Source organism: Protomyctophum bolini (assembly GCF_963924005.1).
Source record: "Protomyctophum bolini genome assembly, chromosome: 5".
Taxonomy (NCBI): domain Eukaryota; kingdom Metazoa; phylum Chordata; class Actinopteri; order Myctophiformes; family Myctophidae; genus Protomyctophum; species Protomyctophum bolini.
The window spans coordinates 32,591,637-32,614,534 of record NC_137866.1 but is presented as its reverse complement, the minus strand read 5'-3'; the positions used below and the strand labels follow the sequence as shown (position 1 = coordinate 32,614,534).

The 22,898-nt window shown below is 41.5% G+C and overlaps 1 protein-coding gene across 1 annotated transcript; it reads left to right on the top strand.

Moving 5' to 3' along the window:
• Positions 1-432: 432 nt before the first annotated feature.
• On the top strand, positions 433-21,674 carry gabrd (gamma-aminobutyric acid type A receptor subunit delta; the record flags this gene model as incomplete). The annotated part of the gene is made up of 9 exons (XM_080763874.1): positions 433-503; positions 11,099-11,214; positions 14,527-14,594; positions 15,854-16,074; positions 16,467-16,549; positions 17,454-17,591; positions 17,986-18,141; positions 19,119-19,333; positions 20,458-21,674. The coding sequence occupies 9 exons, from the start codon at positions 433-435 to the stop codon at positions 20,782-20,784; spliced, it is 1,395 nt and encodes a 464-aa protein (XP_080620000.1). The 3' UTR covers positions 20,785-21,674.
• Between the last annotated feature and the right edge of the window lie 1,224 nt (positions 21,675-22,898).

Genomic DNA, 22,898 nt, shown 5'->3' with positions numbered 1-22,898 from the left:
GACACTGCTGCAGACCGAGTGCAACACAGCGATTATAGTCTCTCTCTCCAGCTCCCTCCCTCCTCTCTCTCTCTCTCTCTCTCTCTCTCTCTCTCTCTCTCACACACACACACACACACACACACACACACACACGTGCACGCACGCAGCACGATGCCACAGCGAAGGCGAGAGTGAACGAAACGAGCCTGGCTCGGCAAACTTGTCGGTGTGTGAGAGGAGTTTGCGTACGCCTGAAGGAGCTCGCGGAACATGGGTCGTCACCATCATCATTATCATCATCATCACCACCACGTACACCGCACCAGTTTACTTTCTTCGTCGCAGCGCAGAATCACAAGAACACGATGCTGTGAAGAAGAAAAAAACATTTGGTTTTTTAGCTTAATAGCTTTCTGATTTCGGGAAACTTTTTTGGTGAGCGGGTGGAATATGGAGGTCGTAACTTTTCTCCTGTCTAGCCTTGTTGCCCTGCTTTATGTCGGAGGGAACCTTTTCACAAGGTGAGAAGTTTATTGTTCATATACCATGACCCCCCTCCCCGTTTGTTTCCTATTAATTAAGGATATTTTCTTTGTAATTCGGTACCCGTATTCTGTAGCTTATAGAGAATATAGCCTATATAGGCCTATTCTATATAGCCTAATGGGTTTTGTGATGTATTTATTTAGCTTACTTATTTATTTATTAGAGCATTTGCATTTCTCCAGGAGGTGAGTTGTTTCCATGGTTTTCGATTCCAGCATCTATAGCTGTCTCACTCTGCGTGCGATGTGAGAGATGGGCGGCACGACACGCGCATTTCTCTTCCAATTGCGTTTTTAAGTTGGATTTAGCATTGTTTTTATAATCGAGGTCATGTCATGCATGGCGTCATTTAGCTCAAGTTTAGCAGGAGCTTTCAATTTAGGCCAAAACAAATCAGTCAAGTCAATCCAGCTTTGCCATGCATGATCAGTTTTCGAACCATCTCTAATGTCTTCTCAAGAGTGTTCACACTTTTTATTCTTCTATTGTTTACTGATTAATTTGCATAATGCCAACATGCTTTGGTTTTAAGGCAATTATTTTTTAGATGACCATGCAGGTGTGCCATCTCATCTCTAGGTATATTGATGCATTTCTTTCTGTGGCATCGGCCTAATGCACCCACCCTATACACACTAACATCCTCAGTTGATTTAGCCATTTATAGGCTAACTCAATTCCATTTGTATACTCTCATGAGTTGAACTATAACCACTTGTCTTGTACCCCAGAATCCGTATTCTGGGGAGAACATTATAGTAAAATAGCAGATCTACAAGCTCACGAATTAAGTGTTTGTGTTGTGTGACATATGTGGTGAGCTTGTAGCCTATAGTCTATTTTTTGGTGAAGAGATTAAGGTGTATAGACTAATAGACAGAAAAAAGCTGTCCAAGTTCAGAGTCAATTCCGGTTCAGTTTAGTAAAGGCCTATTCATAGTCTGGATTTTCGGTGGTGAGGTGAGTAAAAACAGAGAGAAGGGCTGGAGCGGTGGCTTGCTCTTCACCGCGGCTCGTGACGTCATGTTGTAGTTCGGTGGTCACCTCACCACCGAAAATCCAGATTCCAGACTATGTATGAGCCTTTACACTCTGAACTGCTATGTGTGCATGCCATCATCGTGATGGACGATGCACAATTTAGCATAGACACTTCTTGCCGCGGTTGCATAATCAGGTCTCATTTAATGAAGAGAATACTGCACTGTATTCACCACACCAGTATAGGCTACAGTTGACTGAACAATCCGCTTTTCTGATGTACACTGATCATAAGCTGCTATATGCACAAACTTGGATTGGATGTTTAAGGGCAAAGGCCAAAGGGTGATTGCTGGTAGGCTGATAAGTCACTGGCTTTATCAATGGGAGGCCTGTGACAGATGACACGCAATGTTGTTGAGGTCTGCTTCTGTTTAGGCTGACATTTGAGTTATCCAAATCCAGCTGATATTGCACATCTTTGGGTGAAGTGAGGTGAGGGCGGCCCATTATCAGATAAGGAAAATAACCATTAGCTTGCTATTGTATATGAAAACATGCTCAATGCTTTTAAAATGTCTTTCATAGCCAAATTATATAGTGCCCAATATATAGTAGGCCTCTATTACTGCTGAATTTATTTCAAGCCACTATAGACAGACTTACTTTGTTATATATATATATATATATATATATATATATATATATATATATATATATATATATATATATATATATATATATAAAACAAAGTAAATGTGTGTGTGTGTGTGTGTGTGTGTGTGTTTGTGTTTACAGCCAACAATACGAACGATAGGTTTTTGAAAGTTCTGTTCTTTTTCCCCCATCAACAACAAAGGACAACATCTCCTGAAGGCTGAATATAATGTAGCTATATTCAACTATATAAAGTAGGTGTGGTAAACTTCCATTTGCCTCATCATGCTCTATTTCAATTCTCAGCGCAGCCGACATCTACTGTAGCCTGTATACCACTAATCCCTAATTTTCTAAAGCCGCATGTGCGGAAAGTAAATGCCACAGAGTGCTTCTGGTGAAAAGGCCAAGGGGTGAACCCTTTTAAGCTTTGTGCATTTTGGACAAAAACGGTACCTTCAGTCATCCACCAGTAGAGGGAGTGATGGGTATGATGGGTATTGATTTTGTTAATGACTCTACTCAACTGTAGAGGTTGAGTAGATAGATGTAACCAATGGTTACATTGGTAAATGTATGCACAGACTTGGATGTTTAAGGGCAAACCATTGGTTACATGTAACGTATACTCTCATACTCTCTCAGTTATACAAATGGATGAATATGTCTACAGTATAGCCGGCTACTTGCACATACAAGACAAGTGCATGTATCAGGTTTAATCAAACATTTCTGTTGTGTTGCAAGCTCATATAAATTTGTTTCAGTATAACTTAATTGTATTCAATTAATTTAATTATTGAATTATCACCTTTGGTGTGGCATCAAATGCTGTCAAACACAATGGGCATGAAGTGGAGGATGTCACGTCTCTACACAATACAGAATCAGAAATTGTTGGAATCAGAAATCAAATTTGAATTTTAAATATATAACCTACTTAATTCTCTCTCTCTCTCTCTAATCTATTTTTATTTAAATAATAAATATGTTACAATGTGTAGGCCCTATAGGCATTTAACATTGGCTCTTGACCAGAGAGAAATACACATTCGAGATCAGAGTAAATGGCATGAACCACAATCAACAAATTATACCCAGCAGACTACCCAGTACATCCTGCAACTATAGGCTACTTCATGGTGTTGTATAGCCTACCAATAGAAAGTCACAAGACTTTGCATTTTGTACCTTTTGTGTTAATCTATCAAGTGGAAAATCAGACTGTACCAATGGGTCCATTTGGTTACATGCTGAGAGTAAAATGAACACTTTCGCTGCGTAGGTGTCAAGTGCATGGTGTGTGTGTGTGTGTGTGTGGGTGTGTGTGTGTGTGGGGGGGGGGGGTGTGTGTGTGTGTGTGTGTGCGCGCGTGTGTTTGTGTGTGTGTGTGTGTGTGTGTGTGTGTGCGCGCGCGTGCATGCTTTATTTATGCTGAAAATAGCTGATCTGCAAGCTCAAAAGATGCTGCTGTGTGACACCCAGTGAGCTTGTAGATTGGCTATTTTCAGTATACACCGTCGTATGACAAAGTATAAATCAGGCAGTCTCATTAAGGCGTTCTCATTTGTTTTATTTGTACTGTCAGCAGGAAGCTTTTATTATAGTGGGTTGTGGGTAACACTCTTCAGAGTAGATCTGTGCCAGTGATTCATCACAAAATGATTGAAATTGGAGTAATACAGCAATTTCCTAATCGCAAGAAGCTACCAATGAACAAATGTTCCCTGGTGCTGTAGTGTAGATAATCATTGACCTAGAAATAAATGTAGGCCTTTGTCATTGTAAACTACATACTGAAAGTACCTACATCATTGAAATGCTGGGAATAAAATAAACAAAACGCTGCTCCTGTGTTTTGTAATTGATGTATTGCAACCAGAATGTTCACCGTAAGCACTGCAATATAATTATTTCAGTCAATATCATGTAGGACTGTCTCATGAGGCCAGAAATAACTCTGAAAACACAAGCGTTGTGCCCAATTTGTAACACTTTCTATATGTGTACAAACAAAGCATACTTAAAATGCATTTCAATCTGCTCATAATGCTTTATAATCATAAGCACTCATAAATATCCATGACACTTAGAACAACAGATTATAAAGCATGAACTGTAGCCTATGTGGCTCATATGAAGCCTATCTTCTGTTTCCATAATGTGAGGCTGCTTGATGTAGTACAAGTACACACCTACTGGGCATGACGCTAGTATGTCACACCGTTGTACCGCCAATCCAACCCTGGTGTGTGTTCAAGCAGGGAGGCATTGGGTATAATTTTAATATTCTTTGGTACAGGGACCAGGGTGCCCGCTGGCCAAGTGGTCCAGACGCATGCCACATATAGGCCTGACAGCGTGTGTTGTCAGCGTGTGTTCGAGTCCCGTTCACCAGTGGCGGAAGGTTCCTCTAACGACAGTGGGTGCCCACCTTAGAGTAGCCTTTCCTGTCCGTCTTCACTTGATACTATCAATAGAAGCCAAAAACAAATCTTAAAAAAATCTTTGGTACAGTATGACAAGACCAGAGATTGAACCGTAGCTGACTTCCCAGTCTCAGGGCGGTCACACAAAACAATGGACCATACAGTATTGACAATATACTGTATAAGTAATTATATCAATTCAATCTTTATTTCAGACTCATGGGGGAATCCATATCACAGTAAAAAAACAACATATAAGATGCTTCATAATGTGTAATGATAAAGCATGATGACTATTTATGAGTGCTTACGGAATAACACAATACTGTGGTTGCTATAGGCAACAGACTATATTATTCTCGCTCTGAGACTTTTCTGCCAGCAAAGTGAACCTGCTTTTTGTTAACTTTTGCACAATAGAAAAGTGAAGCTTTTGGTCATGCTCCACACACTGTTGTGTCGCTGTTGTGATGACTCATGCTTCACATGCCATTACAATATAAATGGTAAGACGGAATTCAGCTCCCAGTGGATTCCTCACGTCTCACGTCATGACAGTGCAACCACATGGGTTTCATAGAAAGTGTTACAGAGTGACTGACAGTTTCTCAGTAGGCTACAGTATGCTACACCCAGTATGTTGCATCTCTATCAGATATCTAAATAAACTCTATTTATATACTCCATTGAACAATGGTGTCACTTGCCGAAAATAACTAATCTTGCATGTCGGCAAGCAACACATCGTGTGAGTATAAATTGATATTGTAGTGGTGGCCAGCATTTTGTGGTGCCACAGTTACAGATGTCCATTCCATCCATCTATCCATCTTCAACCGCTTATCCGTAGTCGGGTCACGGGGGCAACAGCTCTACCAGAGTGTTCCAGACTTCCCTCTCCAGAGCAACATTATTGACTTCCTCATGGGGGATCCCGAGATGTGAGTCGGCCAGTGAGTCGATGTGTTTCCTCCAACTGCGCCTTGGTCTTCCCCGGGGTCTCCTCCCAGTGTGACGTGCCTCGAGGACCTCCCTAGGGAGATGCCCGAGAGGCATCCTAACCAGATACCCGAACCACCTAAGCTGCCTCCTTTCCAGGCAAAGAAGCATGAAACTCTACTCCGAGTCTCTCTCGTGTGACTGAACTTCTCACCCTATCTCTAAGGGAGCTGCCAGCCACCCGTCAAAGAAAACTAATTTCGACCGCTTGTATTCACGACCTTATTCTTTCGGTCATGACCCACACTTTATGACCACACTTTAATTGACCATAGGTGAGAGTAGGAACGAAGATTGCTCGGTAGACAGAGAGAGAGAGAGAGAGCTTTGCCTTCTGGCTCAACTCTCTTTTCGTCACAACAGTGCGGTACAGCGCAGGAGAGTGCTTTACCTTCTGGCTCAACTCTCTTTTCGTCACAACAGTGAGTGGTACAGCGATGCCCAGATGTCCATTCATTTCCCCCTCGGAAACCCAGACGTTTTTATTTCCAGGGAGAAGAAAAAAAAAGTCCACTTAAATTCGGCATAGAGTAGCGCAAACCTCGATCACTCGATTTCTGATCGTCTGCACCTTTGTTAAATTGACGCACACACGCACTCCCGTACACGTACACACTCCTGTCTCTCTCTGTCGCTCCAATCAATTACTCTCATGCCGTGCAGCTGCGTCATTCGCCCGGCGGATCCTGCCGGGAGCTGCCTATGCCATAGAAAGCATATAGGACCCCAGGCTAGGCTCTTGGTGATTCATGAACAAACATTTGATTCTGTGTGGGGGGACGTTATATTGTCAGATACTGTAGGCTACTTGCATGAGAGGGGAGAGGAGTGTAGCTGCATGCTTCAGCAGACAGTTTGACAATGGAGTTAGTTGGTTTTGTCAGAAGCACTTTTTAAAAGGATCCCTGGCTAATAAGACAAATATGCCTTGTATATATATTATAATTGCCGTCTACAACTACGGGTCTAGCTCTATGGAATGTATGGAATGCAAATGCTATTAAAAAACAGCTTAATACTTCTTAAGCATAATGAGCATCAAAGCAATATTTTTTATACTTGTTATTAGCATGTGCATTCCATTATTCCATAGGGCTGGACCACACATGGACAAATTACATCAACTTCATGCAACGGGAGTTGTTCCTATTGAGTGAAAGATTAACTATTTCTAAAATAGATACAATATTTACGGTGTTTTAAATTTTTTATTTTAATTATAGAGCAATTATAATGTATTAAGGCATATTTGTCTTATTAGCCAGGGATCCTTTTAATGAAACATGGAGTTAGCCTGGATGGCTTGGTTTCAGGCTTAAAATAATGTATGTTCAGATATCTCTATGGGAAAAATGGCCGCCACTGCTTTGCCCTATATATAGACATTTCTCAAATTGTTCTTTGTAGTATAGCCTAAATCAGATGGATGGTTGTTTGTTTATCCATGATGTAGTTCCACTTAGAAATTGTAGGCCTACTATAGTTGGAAGCACGTTTTTAATTAGTTCTTTCTGCTGACCGCCTTTGTCAGGCAACATACCAAGGGAGGTTTGATGTTCCCTTTGAACAGGTGCAAATTGATGTCACCGTACAACGCTAATTAAGCTTGTTTCCAAAGACATTGTAAATCTGAGATGGGTCTTTTGTGTTGCCTTTGTAGAACACTAGAACAAGATGCTTGACAAAACGAGGCCTCGGGAGATGCAGCCTAATGAAGTAGAATAAAATATTAATTGGAACGAGCATCGTATCAATGTACTTGTGCACTTGTTTTGAACAGAGCAAAGTTTGAGAGTATCATAAAGTGAGACTGCTTACTGAATCTCCCAGGCAACCAATGAAATGTTTAATCCCGGTTAGTGTTTTTTAAATACATTGCATTTGTCTCTGATGTGCCTTTGAAGTGAATGTGAAAGAGCAGTAGTAACACTTTTGTCAAAACACTTGTAGTGGGCACTGGGGGCGTGTTCCCTCCTCTGTGTCATCAGTGCCCATACCCGAGGCGGGGTTAGCGAAAGGGCCTTTCTGTGTGGAGTTTGCATGTTCTCCCCATGTCCCCTAGGGTAGGTACCCTCACAAAAACATGCCGTAATCCTGGTCTCTAACTACCTCCCCTGCATGGCCAGCCGGGGCGCCTGATGGAGGAGAAAGGAAATGGTCGGAATAACGTGTTCCTTCCATGCGCTACGTCCGGCCAGGGAAACTCTCCCCTGTCAGGTGAAAAGAAGCAGCTTGGACTCCTCATGCATAGAAGGAAGCATGAGGTCAGTCCGCTGCCCCCCCCCCCCCCCCCCCACAGGTTGGCAGAGGAAGTGTAAATAAGAATGAAGCACGGCATATTTTGGGTGGGGGTATGGGGGGGTTGTTGGTCTGGGCATAAAAAAGGGCACTTCTTCCACGCATTCCTTCTGCGTGGGTGGAGGAAAAAAAAGAGCCCAACCGGAACAGCAGGGGGGGGGGGGGGGGGGGGGGGGGCTCGTGTGTATGTCTTTATATCTTGTAGATCTGGAACCCCCTGGCTGGCGGAGGGAGTGTAGAGCCCAGGATTACATTCGATAACTGACACTGAAAGGAGGACACCGACAGTGAAAGGATGGGTTACAAAATCGTGGGATATATATATATTTTTATAGGGAAGCAAATCTTGACAGATCATTTCTTATGGGAGTCGTGCAGAGAGTGTTAGAGGGGCAGGGGCCAAAATCCCGTAAGAGGGCACTTTTGGATGAAAATTGTGAAAATAGTTCAATAGCAAAGGCTTTCGCCTTTATTTTGTATATTTTATGGAGGGACAGACAGTAGGCTGACAGGAAATGGGGAGAGAGATGATGTGGGGAAGACATGCAGTAAAGGCCGTCAGGATCGATAGTCGAGCCCGCGGCACACTGCCGAACTGGATTGTCAGCCAAGGTGCCTGGACCACTGAGCCATGGCCCAGGCCAGATCAGCTATTTTCAGGGCACAACCCAGCACTCCTTAGCTAGTGGAGATGCTGTGTACAACATGGATTTCAAAAGCAATTCTCCTGAATGCTGCCTTGGCTTCTGGCATGGCATGAAAAGGAGTGCCATTTGCATTTCTTTCACTATAGTAAATGCTGCATTCGTGGTCTGGAAAGGGCGGTTAATTGTTTTACAGACGGGTAAAAGGGCAGGGGCTGAAGCCCCCTTTGATGTCTATGTGTGCATGTCCCTGGTCCCTAGCTGGCACGAAACACCTTTCAAACCGGGTGGCCGTGTTTGGGGGTGATTGTTTGAGAACCACTGGCCTATTGTAGATTCTTTAAGAAACAGCTCTTCCCAGAATTAGCAACTGTAAATTAGTGTTGGGAAAGAAAAGTGTCACACATTGATTCATAAATACATTAATTCAGCGTCCCCCTCTATCCATGTCACAGCAGTGATTATGATACTAAAAATACAGCTACAAATTGTGCAAAATCAAAAACAGTTTCAGTGAGGAAATGTCATGTTGTTTTTCCTGTATGTTTTTCTACTATATAGTATCACTCAAGATTTTACTATGTCATCATCATCATGCACAGCAAGGTTACCAAAACCACTGACCGTTTGAAGTTATTTTCTTTTGTTAGAAAGGCGCAGTTCCTGCGCCTGTGTGGCAAAGGGGCTACTCTCTGATTGGCAGAAAACAACCTGAAAATGTATTTTCTGTTTATTAAAGAGCTGGAGAGACAGGGAGACCTCTGTTGCTGCACAAACACTCTATACTAGCAATGATTACAATCAGAATATAGTGATTTTACCTTTTAACAAGAAACATTTTGTGACCTTTAATGACGATTTAATTAATGAATGTAAAAGTTTCATTTACAAATCTGTTTATTTGATCTAAAGATAAGCGATTAAATCTTGACTTGTAAAATAGTGTGTGCACTAGAATAATTGACCTAGTGTGGACAAAGCAATTAATTTACTGGATAAATGCATGAAATATACTGTATACAGCAACTTAAAAAATAATATTATACACTGCTATTATATACTATTATACACTGCCCCCTGGTGGTACATGCATTGCTTTGTATTAGTTTGTAACCAAACCACATTCAAGACACAGCGAGATGTACTGTCTAGGCCTACTGTAGATTTATCAGCTGTCAGACAAATCGATCCAGTTTGTTCCCCTCGCCTTTCTGGAGCATCTCTGACAAACAATCTGTCAGTGTCAGAGATGGTGAAGAAACACAACCCACAAAGAATATATATATATATATATATATATATATATATATAGGGTACAATGATGACAATGATGTTGTGCAGTATGATCTACAGTATAGCCAGTGGTGGAAAAAGTACTCAAATGTTATTTGTATAAGTATAAAATACTGCAATGTAGATGCACTCCATTACAAGTAGAAGTCCCATATTCAGAATGTACTCAAGTAAAAGTACAAAAGTATCATCATCAAAATGTAGCTACTTATATTGCAGAATGTCCTATTTCACAAAAAAGTGTGTACACAATCTTTTGAAATTAGCCAATCTAAAAGCTCACAATGCGTCGCGATCACCAAAATTCAAATCTCCAAAATCTTCAAATCTCCAAAATCATCCAAAGTAACTACAAAAGTTTTCAAATAATTGTAGCGGAGTAAAAGTATAATTTTTGCCTCTGAAATGTATGGAGTAGAAGTAAAAATATTGGGAATGGGGAAATACTCAAGTACAGTACAAATACCACCAAATTGTACTAAAAAGTAGCCTACTTAGTTACTTTCCACCACTGTCAATAGCTGCATGAACAACGTTATTTATGTGGTATATGACAATCTCCTGTATTCAAATGTAAACTATGGTATGGCTCCCCCATATCTTGCAAGCATGATATGGGGGATCAGCCAACGCAGGAAAGCTGGAAGTACCTTCACTAAAACACCGGGACAATGCTCCACACGTCCCAAACCTTTCTCCCTTCTGGCCCCAAAACTGTGGAATGCACTTCCCGTTGCAATCAGAACTGCAGCATCACTCCAAATCCTCCGCCGTAGTCTGAAAACCCACCTTTTCAGACTCAATCATGTCCCATAGCACTTACCCTACCCCCTTAGATAGCACTTTTTAGACTTAGATAGCATTTGAAACAGACTTATAGCATGTCATGTAGACAGCACAATAATTGCATTGTATGTAGTTATAGCACTTCATAGTACATATGTATAGCATAGTATAGTATATAGTTTATATTGTATAGTGTCATTATATGATATGTTCTAGTTACGTTCTTAGCTTTCGCATGTTTCATGATAAATGCATTTTATATATGTGATGTATTCCCATGCCTTTTTGTTCTTGCTTAATGTAAATCGCTCTGGATTAAGAGCGTCTGCTAAATGCCTAAATTGTAAACTATCAGCTGCTGCTGATAGTTTACTCACTGTCCTCTCTGTGCTGGAGTTTCTTCCAGATTTTGTCCCCGCGGCCCTCACCGTGTGCGAGAGGATGAAAATGGCTCACCGTCTGCTGTGTACTTGTCTCCCTTAGGGCCATGCTGAGTGACATTGGGGACTATGTAGGTACAGACATTGAAATATCCTGGTTGCCTAATCTGGATGAGTTAATGAAGGGCTATGCCAGAAATTTTCGCCCTGGGATAGGAGGTGAGTAATGAGATCTACGGCTTCGTGGCATTGGATTGCATTTCACCCCCTCACATTTACAGCCATCCTTAGCATAAAACTCTCAAGCCCCAGACTGTATATGGGGTTAGCTTTAAGATTTAGTTGTCGCTCGCTCGCTCCTCAATTCCATAAGCCTGAACATTATGTCACTGCCTGGCTGAATGTCTTTAATTTCTCAGGGTTTTGTTTGATTTAAAGCTGCAATCCCACAGATTCATACCCGGGTCTTTCTACGGCTCTTTCAAGATGCTTGGCTGGGGGAGATATTGTGATTATGCACTCCGGGCAGTACTACTTGTCAACCAGTAGGCCTATAGGCGTCCTATACACCCAATGATGGAAAAAGTACATTTATAAGTAAACGTATCAATACTGCAATGTAGAAATACTCTGTTACAAGTAAATGTCCGGAATTCAAAATGTTCTTGAGTAAAAGTACAAAAGTATTTACAAAATGAGAATAAAGTACCAAAAGTAGAAAGTACTCGTTATGCAGAATGTCCCATTTCACACAAGTTTGTATAGGAATCTTTTGAAAATAGATCTACAAGCTCACAATGCGTCACATCAATATTTGTGACCAAGCTTGACACACAGTAAGTCATTGGATTTTTCTTCGTTTCGTTTTTTCATGTCATATGAAAGCAGGGAATCATAGCTTCAAATTGACATATTAGTTGTTCAGTTTGACCCACCAGTTTTGGAGATATGTCTTATAGAGTAATGTCTTACAGAAAACTGTGACTAAGTACCGGTAGGCCTACTAAACTACTAGAAAACAGAGAGTTGAGAAAACAGGCTTGAAAGGTTCACTTCTGTGGTCTCTAACATTACACCTACTGTAACTACATGTTTAAGCATTTATTTCAGATTTACAGCTCTGACTAGGGTTGTCCCGATCTGATCACGTGATCGGTGATCGGGGCCTGATACACCATTTTCAAATGATCGGATCGGGAGCAAAATAAACCCTGATCGGGACATCCCTAGTATCAATATTATATCCATATCATGATATTGGACTGGATATTGTCTGTGATTTTGGATATTGTACTATTGTGATATGGCATAAGTGTTCTAAAAAAATACGGATTGGGAAAAATCTGTATCGGAATTGGATCGGGAGCAAAATAACTGACATTTATTTCAGACATGCTCTGGTATCAGTCTGCGTGATTGTGCTATTAACTCATTTTGGATCAAAAGAATATCCGTTTTTTTTCTCCTCTCCTGTCTCTGTATCAACAAGAGTCACATTTTTATTTGAGTGGGCGTGTCCACACAAAACTGGTGGGCGTGTCCACACAAAAACGATATCTTAACAAATACTTTACACTTAAAAAAAATAATAATAATCTTCCTCCTTAAATAATAATAATACCTCATGATCATGTGGGAAAAGAATCACGGCACTCTTGCATCTTTAAAATAAGGTTCCGGATTGCAGCTTTAAATATCTAGTACAAAAGCTACAGTAAAGTACTTCAATAATCACGCTGAGCATTTGAGCGAGATGAGTGTACACACAAATGATTCAGTGCATGCAGTGGTGGAAAGGAAGTTTCTGTACTGCACTTAAGTACAATTTTGAGGTCTTTTTACTTGAGTATTTCCAATTTCCAGTACTTTTACTTCTACTCCACTACATATCGAAGGCAAATATTGTACTTTTAGTCCACTATACAATTATTTGAAACTAGTTTTTAGTTACTTGTATTGTCCCCGAATATAAGACGACTGATTATAAGACGACCCTCATTTTTTGTGGAAAAAGAACATTTAATGTCCAATAGTCTAGTCCCCGATTATGATACGACCCGTTTTTTTTTAAACTTGTGAAATTAAGTACTTTCTACTTTTGTACTTGAAGTATATTTGGATACCAATACTTTTGTACTTTTACTTAAGTAAAGAATGCGTATACTATTTCCACCATTGAGTGCATGCAGGGAATACTGACATAAATGACACCTTTTAAGTGCCGGGGAGAAGGAGGGGCCAGGGGGGGGGGGGGGTGCTCCGGTGCTGTGATGGAGACCTTGTTAAGAATGGCTGCAGAATGTGAAACATCCAATGTCCACAGCAATAGATTTCTCAATCTCACAGCTTAACAAAGGTGAAAACAAATGCTGTTCAGGGATGCAATGCAACTATATCACCAAACGCCACAGCTTTGTATGAGACATCCTATGGTCCCTTAACTGACATTCCTGCTAATGTTCTATGAAACTATATCCGTGATACAAGCCATGTTTTATACTCGTCGTACGGTGGTGGCGCGTGCCGACAATAGCCCTATTTTCGGCGCACGACATCCCTGTACGACAGACTATAATTTAAGCATTAGGATGACAAGTTCGGAACAAAAGGTTGTTCATGCATGGCCATTAGGGAATCATATCAGTTGGCACAATGGCCCTTTACCCGGCTCATATCCCATATTAGCCATCAATCACAAGAGGTATTGTTATTCTAAAAGCATTAGACTGAAACAAAATACGACTTGAAACATTCCCTCCGTTATCATTTCTCATGATAAATACTTAACCTTAATTTGTTAATAATGCATGATACAAATCCATTATGAATGTCTATTGTGTCTTCTAAAGGAGTTACCAGTTCAAATTTGACAGTTATTGCATCAGGGGATGAGAAAGTTGGCTCCCGTAACGTCCTCTAAAAGTCAGCTCCATTGACCTCGACTTCCAATCAGCTTCGACACACTGCAAATTGCCTCGCCCTCTACGCCCACAATAAATGGGCTATAGAATACGATTTGCCATAAATGGTTATGGGATAAGTGTTGAGCTGTGGTGGGGGAACGGTAATGTATGATTCCTTAATGTTCAATATAAATAGCCTTTCTGCTACGCTTCACCGACCTCCTATCTACTCTTGCTAGATTTCTGCCTCAAGCATCTCATAGCAGTGGCACAATCCATGCAAATCGCACGCACACGCACGCACACACACACACACACACACACACACACCCAAAACAAGCTGTAGTGTGTATGGAAGCCATGCATACGCTCACTCCATGAAACTCCATTCGAGGTCAAGGTCACATGTGTGAATGTCCATGAAGTGCTGTGTCGACATACTGTATAGCATGGTTATTGGGTAAGAAGGATGATGCGTAATCTATATGCGCTGCATGAGTGTTGGGTTGGGGGGGTCAGCAGCTATAGAAATTGGTGATGTGTAGAGAAACACTGTTGGGGAAAGAATGGAGGTTTTTTTTGGGGGGGGGGGTCGTCGGGTGTTCTTTTCTCACTTGTCTTCCTGCAGGCCCTCCGGTGAACGTGGCCATGGCTATCGAAGTGGCCAGTATTGACCACATCTCAGAGGCCAACATGGTAACGTATACAGTAGAGTTGTACAGTACTGTCCTCTTTTTCAGGGTTATTATTATTATTATAGATTTGGATTTCTCATTTGTTTTATTTAGTTTTAGTTTTTTGTTTGTTTTCAATGTCTGTTTAGTTATAAATTGTTTTTAAAGGCTTGTTTTTAAAGGCTTCTTTTTTGTATCTATTGAAAAGATTTAGTTTAGCTTTTCGTCACAGAGAGATTCTCCATATTTCTCCCATGCATTCTGCATTGGTGCAAATCAAAGATTAGCATAACCCAGATGTATGAGTCTAGAGGATTTGGAAACATGCTTAGTGACAGACCTGTGTGAGACATCAATTCAGTTTTTTGTATTAATAATTTGACACTTTTACAGAATATGCGTTGGGGGTATTCAGTTCATATTTATAAGAAACAAGTGCCTCCTTTCTGAAAAAAATGAGAAAATCAGACAAAAAAAGACAGAATTTCAATTATTGTTAATAGGTAATCATGGTCATCTCATTCCTAAAGTCAGGCACCAGATAATCAATGCCTAAGTGTTCACCATGGAAGCTAAAACTCCACTGACCATGAAATAGAGACAGATTTTATGATGTTTATCTAAGTGGTTCTGACCGAATGAGTTTTATTTCAGTAGTTTGAGCACTTATGGAGCAGAGCATGTGTCCATATTCGCGTGAAATTGTTCTGGCTATATTGTCACTGGCCCTAATATCAGTGTCCCATTATCAGTGGGACGACAACTCTGGGATTTGTCGTGATTACCGTCCGTACCTCGTCAAGAGACTGTCACGTCTCTGTTTGAGCTCTTAGAGAAAATGCAAGCCCCTGCAGATCCACACTGTCTGAGTCTGTATAAATCCATTCTGGTGTAGGCTGGCTTTGCCCTTTAATCCCGGTGATTATGGATGCAACGTGTGTTGGCCTGCTGACAGAAACATATAGTATGGCCTATCTATCCTGTTGTGTTGACTTTGATCCAGGATCTAAATGTGTAGCCAACCAGACCGCATCATCTCTGATCTCTTCAATGTGTTCAAAATGCCCATAGAAATGTCCTTGGCTCAACTGTATCCCGGCGTGTGGTCTATCTCTCTCTCTGTGTGTGTCTGTGTGTCTGTGTGTGTGTGCGCGTTCACATTCAATGTGAATGAACACACCATGTCCTTGTCATGCTTGTGTCTGTCTGCATGCGTGCACGCGCGCGCGTGTGTGTGTGTACGTGCGTGTGTTCCTTTATTTTTGGCCGTCTGGCATGCAGGACTACACCATGACCGTGTTCCTGCGCCAGAGCTGGCGTGACGACCGCCTGTCCTACAACCACACCAACAAGACTCTGGGCCTGGACAGCCGCTTTGTGGACAAGCTCTGGCTGCCCGACACGTTCATCGTCAACGCCAAGTCGGCCTGGTTCCACGACGTCACCGTGGAGAACAAGCTGATCCGCCTGCAGCCTGACGGGGTCATCCTCTACAGCAGCCGGTAGGGGGTGCCACAGGCATGGGGGAGGGAGAGAGAGAGAGAGAGAGAGTAGAGAGAGCGAGAGATAGAAAGAGAGAGAGAGAGAGAGAGAGAGAGAGAGAGAGAGAGAGAGAGAGAAACAATGGCAGAAAGGGAGGGAGGGAACTGAAGAGTTCTAGAGGGCGAGGGGCAGACCCCATCTGAAAATATGTTGTTCCAGGGACCCCCCCACCAAAAGCAAAGATTTTAGTTAAAAACATTCACTGTGAAAGAATATATATTAAAAGATTTGCGCCATATTTGCGCAATTTAAAAAAAATCGCAGATCTACAAGCTCGTAGGGCGGCACTCGCATTCTCCTTTAATGGAATGCATCGGCTGTTGTTTAACTACTCCCCCCCTCTCGGTTGTAGAATCACTTCAACGGTGGCGTGTGACATGGACCTGACTAAGTACCCCATGGATGAACAGGAGTGCACGCTGGACCTGGAAAGCTGTGAGTGTGGTCATACTTTCCTCTGGACATAATCTTACTACTTGATAGCGGCCATCATACGCAGATAAGGTGTTATTGTAGCGGTTATTTTGATGTGTAAACTAGAAAAGGTACAGCTGAGCACAGGTCTCCGCCAGGTCAGCAATGGGTGGGCCAGCAATGTTCGAAATTCAGTCGTCATAGAGGCGAGTGGAAAGTTGAGGGATTGATGTTGATTAAGTTATTGCACAAACACACTGCATTCATGTTTTGAGGCATTTTGTTAAAAACTTTAGATGCCAATCTTAGCCAGTCATAGATGGAATATGAAAACAGATCCTTCTTCATCACATGGCTATTGAGATACTGTGTACCGATTTGCGTGATGTTTCTGTAGGACTAATATCAAAACATGTGTTTAGCCAAAATCAGCCTCCTGGTGGCACTATAACATGTCAATTGGTATCAGAGGTTCTGCTCTATCATGCAAGGGAGTGTATGTGCACAGTTTAATGTTCACAGACGGAATGATGGATACACGGACACACAGATGGATACGGACGGACGGAAGGACGGATACACGGACACACAAACGCACAGACGGACAGACAGGGGGCAAAACATAGCCTTCGGTCTGGCGGAGACAAATATCATACTGTGTTATTGTAGAGGTCATCTCAATGTAAATATATTCAGCCCACTCGCTGTTAAATGGGCCACTGACATTCTGGATGAGAAGAAAAACGGTCTGCAGTGAAAATCACACAGAATAATGAGCCGTGTTACAAGCTCAGCTGTCCCTCCATGCAAAGATAAAAAATGACTGCGTCAAAGCACACAAGCAGACCTGGGAGCATAATATACATTTTTACAGGACGCATCATGCACTGGTACTAAAATGTCTGGCTGTGTTTGTTTGTTCCAGATGGTTATTCGTCCGAGGACATTGTGTATCACTGGTCGGAAAGTCAGAAGCATATTCACGGCCTGGACAAACTGGAGCTCTCCCAGTTCACCATCATTGACTATAGCTTTGTCACAGAGATGATGAACTTCAAGTCTGGTGAGATATTCTTTTCCGCAAGTTATTGTTGGAGCAGCCATCTTGAAAGTCTCTTGGATGTGCATTGAGAAAAATGAGAAGTGGAGCACAAAGACCTCCGAATAGTTTTTGAAGCCATCTGTGTGGTTATAATAATGTACGCAAAGGCCATGCATCATTAGAATACTTCCTAATACAAAGAAGATGACAGGACATCATTCTTAAAATAACTACACTTGAAGTATATACAGCATATAAATAATGTTATTTTGTCAGTAGGAGCAGTAAAGTGGCTTGCCAAAACCTTTGAACTACAGTTGGATTTTCCATAAGTGAGACATTGTGAAATGGATACAAAGTGGTCATTGTACAGAAAAGTAATGGTGCTTTTCTGTCTTCTGTTTCCCCCATGCAGCGGGACGTTTCCCCAGGCTGAGCCTTCGTTTCGAGCTGAGACGGAATCGAGGCGTTTACATCATCCAGTCATACATGCCCTCTATATTATTGGTTGCCATGTCCTGGGTGTCCTTTTGGATCAGCCAGACAGCAGTCCCAGCTCGGGTGTCCTTAGGTGATGAGTGCCGTTTCACCAAAGACAGAATTTATGTCCCTGTCCATCGTGTGGATTAAATCCATCGGCCCCCAAAACTTCCCTACCCTTTACAGTACCTTTTACCTAATTTAGTATTCTATAGGCTATGAATTATGCATACATTTGATGCTGGAGTCATCATCCTGATCCCTGCACTGTACAATGATTGTCAATGGCAGTGGTTCTGAAAGCCCCAGGGGTCCTTGGGAGGGTTCCAGGGGTACTTTTCCTCCACTAGAAATATTTGAAAACTTTACTGTACTTTTGGAGATTTGGATTATTATTACAAAACAGACATTAACCCACTTCAGCTCTATATACATTACGGCCATTTCAAGCTCACAATGCTCACACATATTTTCAAAAGATCTTTGTACATTTTATACAACTTGTGAAACGAGACCTTCTGCATAACCAGTGCGTTCTACTTTCGGTACTTAAAGTACATTTTGATACCAAATACTTTTTGCTATTACTCAGGTAAATGTTTCACTTGTAACAGAGTATTTCAACATTGCAGTATTGATACGTAGTAAATTAAAAAAATAACCAAGTGAATACTTTTTCCACCACTGACCAATGGTCCAATTTTTTTTGAGGTATACTTGAGGCTGAGCATGAAAAATTTCAGTTCTTTATACTTCTACTCCAGTACATTTCAGAGACAAATATGGTACTTTTACTCCACTACAAATATTTGAAAACTTTAGTTACTAGTTACTTTGTAGATTTTGATTAATACAAAACACACATTAACCACTTCAGCCCTATACACATTTTGGCCATTTGAAAATAGCCAATCTACAAGCTTGCAATGTGTCATGATGCGAAGTACATTTTGATACCAATACTTTTGTACTTTTACTCAAGTACATTTTGAATTCCGGACAGTACATTGCAGTGTTGATGGTTTTACTTAAGTAACAAAATAGTACTTTTTCCCCACCACTTTGCAGGGATCACCACGGTTCTTACCATGACCACGCTGATGGTGAGTGCGCGCTCCTCCCTGCCTCGGGCGTCCGCTATCAAGGCTCTCGACGTCTACTTCTGGATCTGTTACATCTTCGTGTTCGCCGCTCTCATCGAGTACGCCTTCGCTCACTACAACGCCGACTACAGACTCAAAGAGAAGGCCAAGTTGAAGGAGAGGAGAGAGATGAAATCTGAGGTGAGGAGAACATTTTTCAGCCCCGGCTGCAACTATCAAATATGTTTTTTTAAATTGGGGCCGATCACGTCATTTTCAAATGATTGGAGTTGGTTCGGGGCAAAGAAAACGTGATCGGGACATCCCTAGTATGAATATTATATCCATATCACGATATTAGACTGGATATTGCCTTTTTGCACGGTCCTTAGGATAATGTTACTAGAGGAAGCTATAGCAAAGAGTTGTGACTTTGACCTTTAATATTCATACCTGGATATAAATAGTTTTATGCGGGCAGCCAAATGAGCGTGGATGTGGGTTCATGAGGCTGTGGGTCTATGATGTTATAGTAGGCAATTGTCTGTCCTAATGAAGGTCTAAGTGACCGAAACATCGACCTAATAAAGAGCAATTTTCTTTTGGCAAGTGTCTGACAGTGTGCTCAGTGTGCACTTCTTTGTCTTTCAAAGATACCCTTTTCATTATACTCTATTGCCCTACGCACCTGTCATCAGCCTTTTGAGGTGTGCATCAGCCTTTTGCTATATAGTAGGCAGAGAGGTCTGACCCACACCTCAACCTATCCAGTGCTGTAAAGTAACTAAGTACATTTATCTCAAGTGCTGTACTTAAGTAACATTCTGAGGTACTTTTACTTTACTGGCGTATTTCAAATTTACAATACTTTTACTTCTACATCTCAGATTCAAATATTGTACTTTTAGTCCACTATACAATTATTTGAAAAATTGAGTTACTATAGTTACTAGTTAGATTTTGATTATTATTATTACAAAGCAAATATTAAGTACTAAATGTTGGCCATTTGAAAATAGCCGATCTACAAGCTCGTAGATCTGCAATTATGTTAAAGATTTTGATGCATTTGAAAACTTGAAATGCATGAGACATTTCTTACTTTTACCTTTGGTACTTTAAGTACATTTTGATGTCAATACTTTTGTACTTTTACTCAAGTACATTTTGAATTCCGGACTTTTGCTTGTAACAGAGTAGTTCTATATCGCAGTATTGATACTTTTACTTAAGCAAAACCTTTAGTACTTCTTCCACCACTGAACCTATCCCACACGCTAATGCAAACCATGGCATACCTCTCTCTCCCTCTCGTCCTCCTCCAGTCCATAGTGAAGAACGGCAAGCAGGCCATGGTGCTCTTCTCCCTGTCGGTCACCGGCATGAACCAGGGTGTCGTGATCTCCAACCGCCACTGCCGCGGCGGCGGCCAGCCCCCGGGGGAGGGCGGCGGCGAGGAGGGGGCGGAGCCATCGCGAAGGAGGCGGACCTCCAGGCAGACGGAGGAGAGCGAGGAGGAGAAGAAGAAGTGCTGCTCCAATTGCGCGTGCAAGCCCATCGACGCCGACACCATCGACGTCTACGCCAGGGCCATGTTCCCCCTCACGTTCGCCGTGGTGAATGTGATCTACTGGGTGGCCTACACCATGTGAGCGGGAAACCATGTGGAGGACTATCTGCAAATGGCCAGCGCTCATGGCTGTATATACATGTAGGGAACAAAGGAAATGAGGGCGGAACGAACGGTTCCGCTTTGAATCCTGGAACTGTGGGAGATCAAAACTCTGGCCTCGGAAAAAAAAGAACATTAAAAAGAAAGCTTCAAGAGAAATGAAGTATATGCTATGGCTTATGAATATGGTAATTAAAGGAAGTATTATAGAAGATAAAGCTAATATGGACAGGAGGGCATCAGATTAAACATATGGGCACCTCTTCCAAGTACAAATACATAATTGTACTCTACTTGAATGGTGATTTTCAGGTTCACTGTATCAGCTTGGAAGCTCTCATCAGCCAATCCGCAACAACGCAGACACCAACAACTACTGTACAGCTCATGCACAGACAGTTGCGGGACACCATCCCGACTCCATCACACTACACACACACCTACTGTAAAGAGACTCACCACCTCAGACACACCACTTTGAACACATACAGTATAATGACACTTTATCTGTGTTCAAACCTGCTGTGTATAGTTGGCTCAACTCTGCAGTTTCCAAACTTTTCTGGATCAGCGGCCCACTTGGAATTCTGGAAAGCGTACATGCGGCCCACCCATCAGGCCCACCCATCCGACAGCTGTTAATTAACATTAGCTGTGCATTTTCGGAGCATGTGTGTTTTAATAATCGATAAATCGATTGTGTTCTCGCTTGGATCAATGGGACTAACGTAGAATACTTTAAATTACTATTCATCGGTGTCACAAAGAAAACTGTTTTTTCCAAGGTTTTTTTTTTTAAACGTACATTTATTTTATATTAATGTTATATTATTATTAAAATTGTAGTGTTTTGCCAATTGTTTGGGGGCCCAATTGCAATATCCTCACCCCTGGGGCCCAGGTTGGGACTGTAATCTATAATTGGGGCTATAGGTGGGCCTGGGTCTATTCTGCATGGCTGATGGCTGATTTATACTTTAATACTTGCTCACCGTACATACAGTATCTGATGTTCAACGCAGGGAGACAAGTAAGTTATTTAGATGAAAATCAGTCATCTGCGAGCAACACGGTTGTATGATACCTCACTCACCCCTCGCCTTTTGTCCTCCACCCATTTTTCCAATACATTTTTTTCATTTAGGATGCAGAGTGGATTGTCTTATCTCCTTTGCCAGTTCTGCCTGTTTCCTGGCTATTAAAAGACTTTCTCCACTGCCCGTGTGCGTGCGCGCGTGTCTCACTCTCGGCTGGATGGAAATGCTTTATCTTTAATTAGTTGTTTGTCATGATTAAACTGAAAGTTAAGATCCTCTATAGCACTGCTATAATGTAATCAAAACATTTCTCACAAATGTTCAGTACGACTGCAGATTGATGTATTGGTCTATGCAAAGATATGGATATTAGAGCAAATGTATTTATTGCAGCTGTAAATGGGTTTCTCCAGGAATCGACTATGTTGCTACAGAAACTACATTTTAAGAAATTCACAAATTTCTAGGATTCTGAATAATTTAAGTTGACCCACTCCCACAGACTAAAACCATGTGGAAATGTTAATTTATACATTCTTAATAGGATCTAATGTTTCCTGTCCGTGTCTTAGTGGCAAATGGTAAAATGATGGTTTCAGCTGACTTAAAATAGTCCCCCCACCACCACCAATTAAACGTTCTTTGAAACTAGTTAACATGTTATATTTCAAACCAACATCACAATTAAGCTTATTACAATAAACAGAAAAGGAGGTGGGCTACAGCGTTCAAAATGTCTGCCCACACCGGTGTCTTTCACTCTCATCTCATGAGCTGTGGCCAGTCCAGAAACCTGTCTACCAGCAGTGGTGAAAAAAGTGCTCAATTGTTTTACTTGTAAAAGTAACAATACTGCCATTTAGAACTACTAGTAAAAGTACGGAATTGAATATGTACTTGAGTAAAAGTACAAAAGCATCGGCATCACTACTTAAAGTACTAAAAGTAAAAGTACTCATTGTGCAGAATGTGCCATTTTACAAGTTCAATTGTGTACAAAATCTATTGAAAATAGCAGATGCACAAGCTCACAACGCGTCGCAGAGCTTGTAGATCC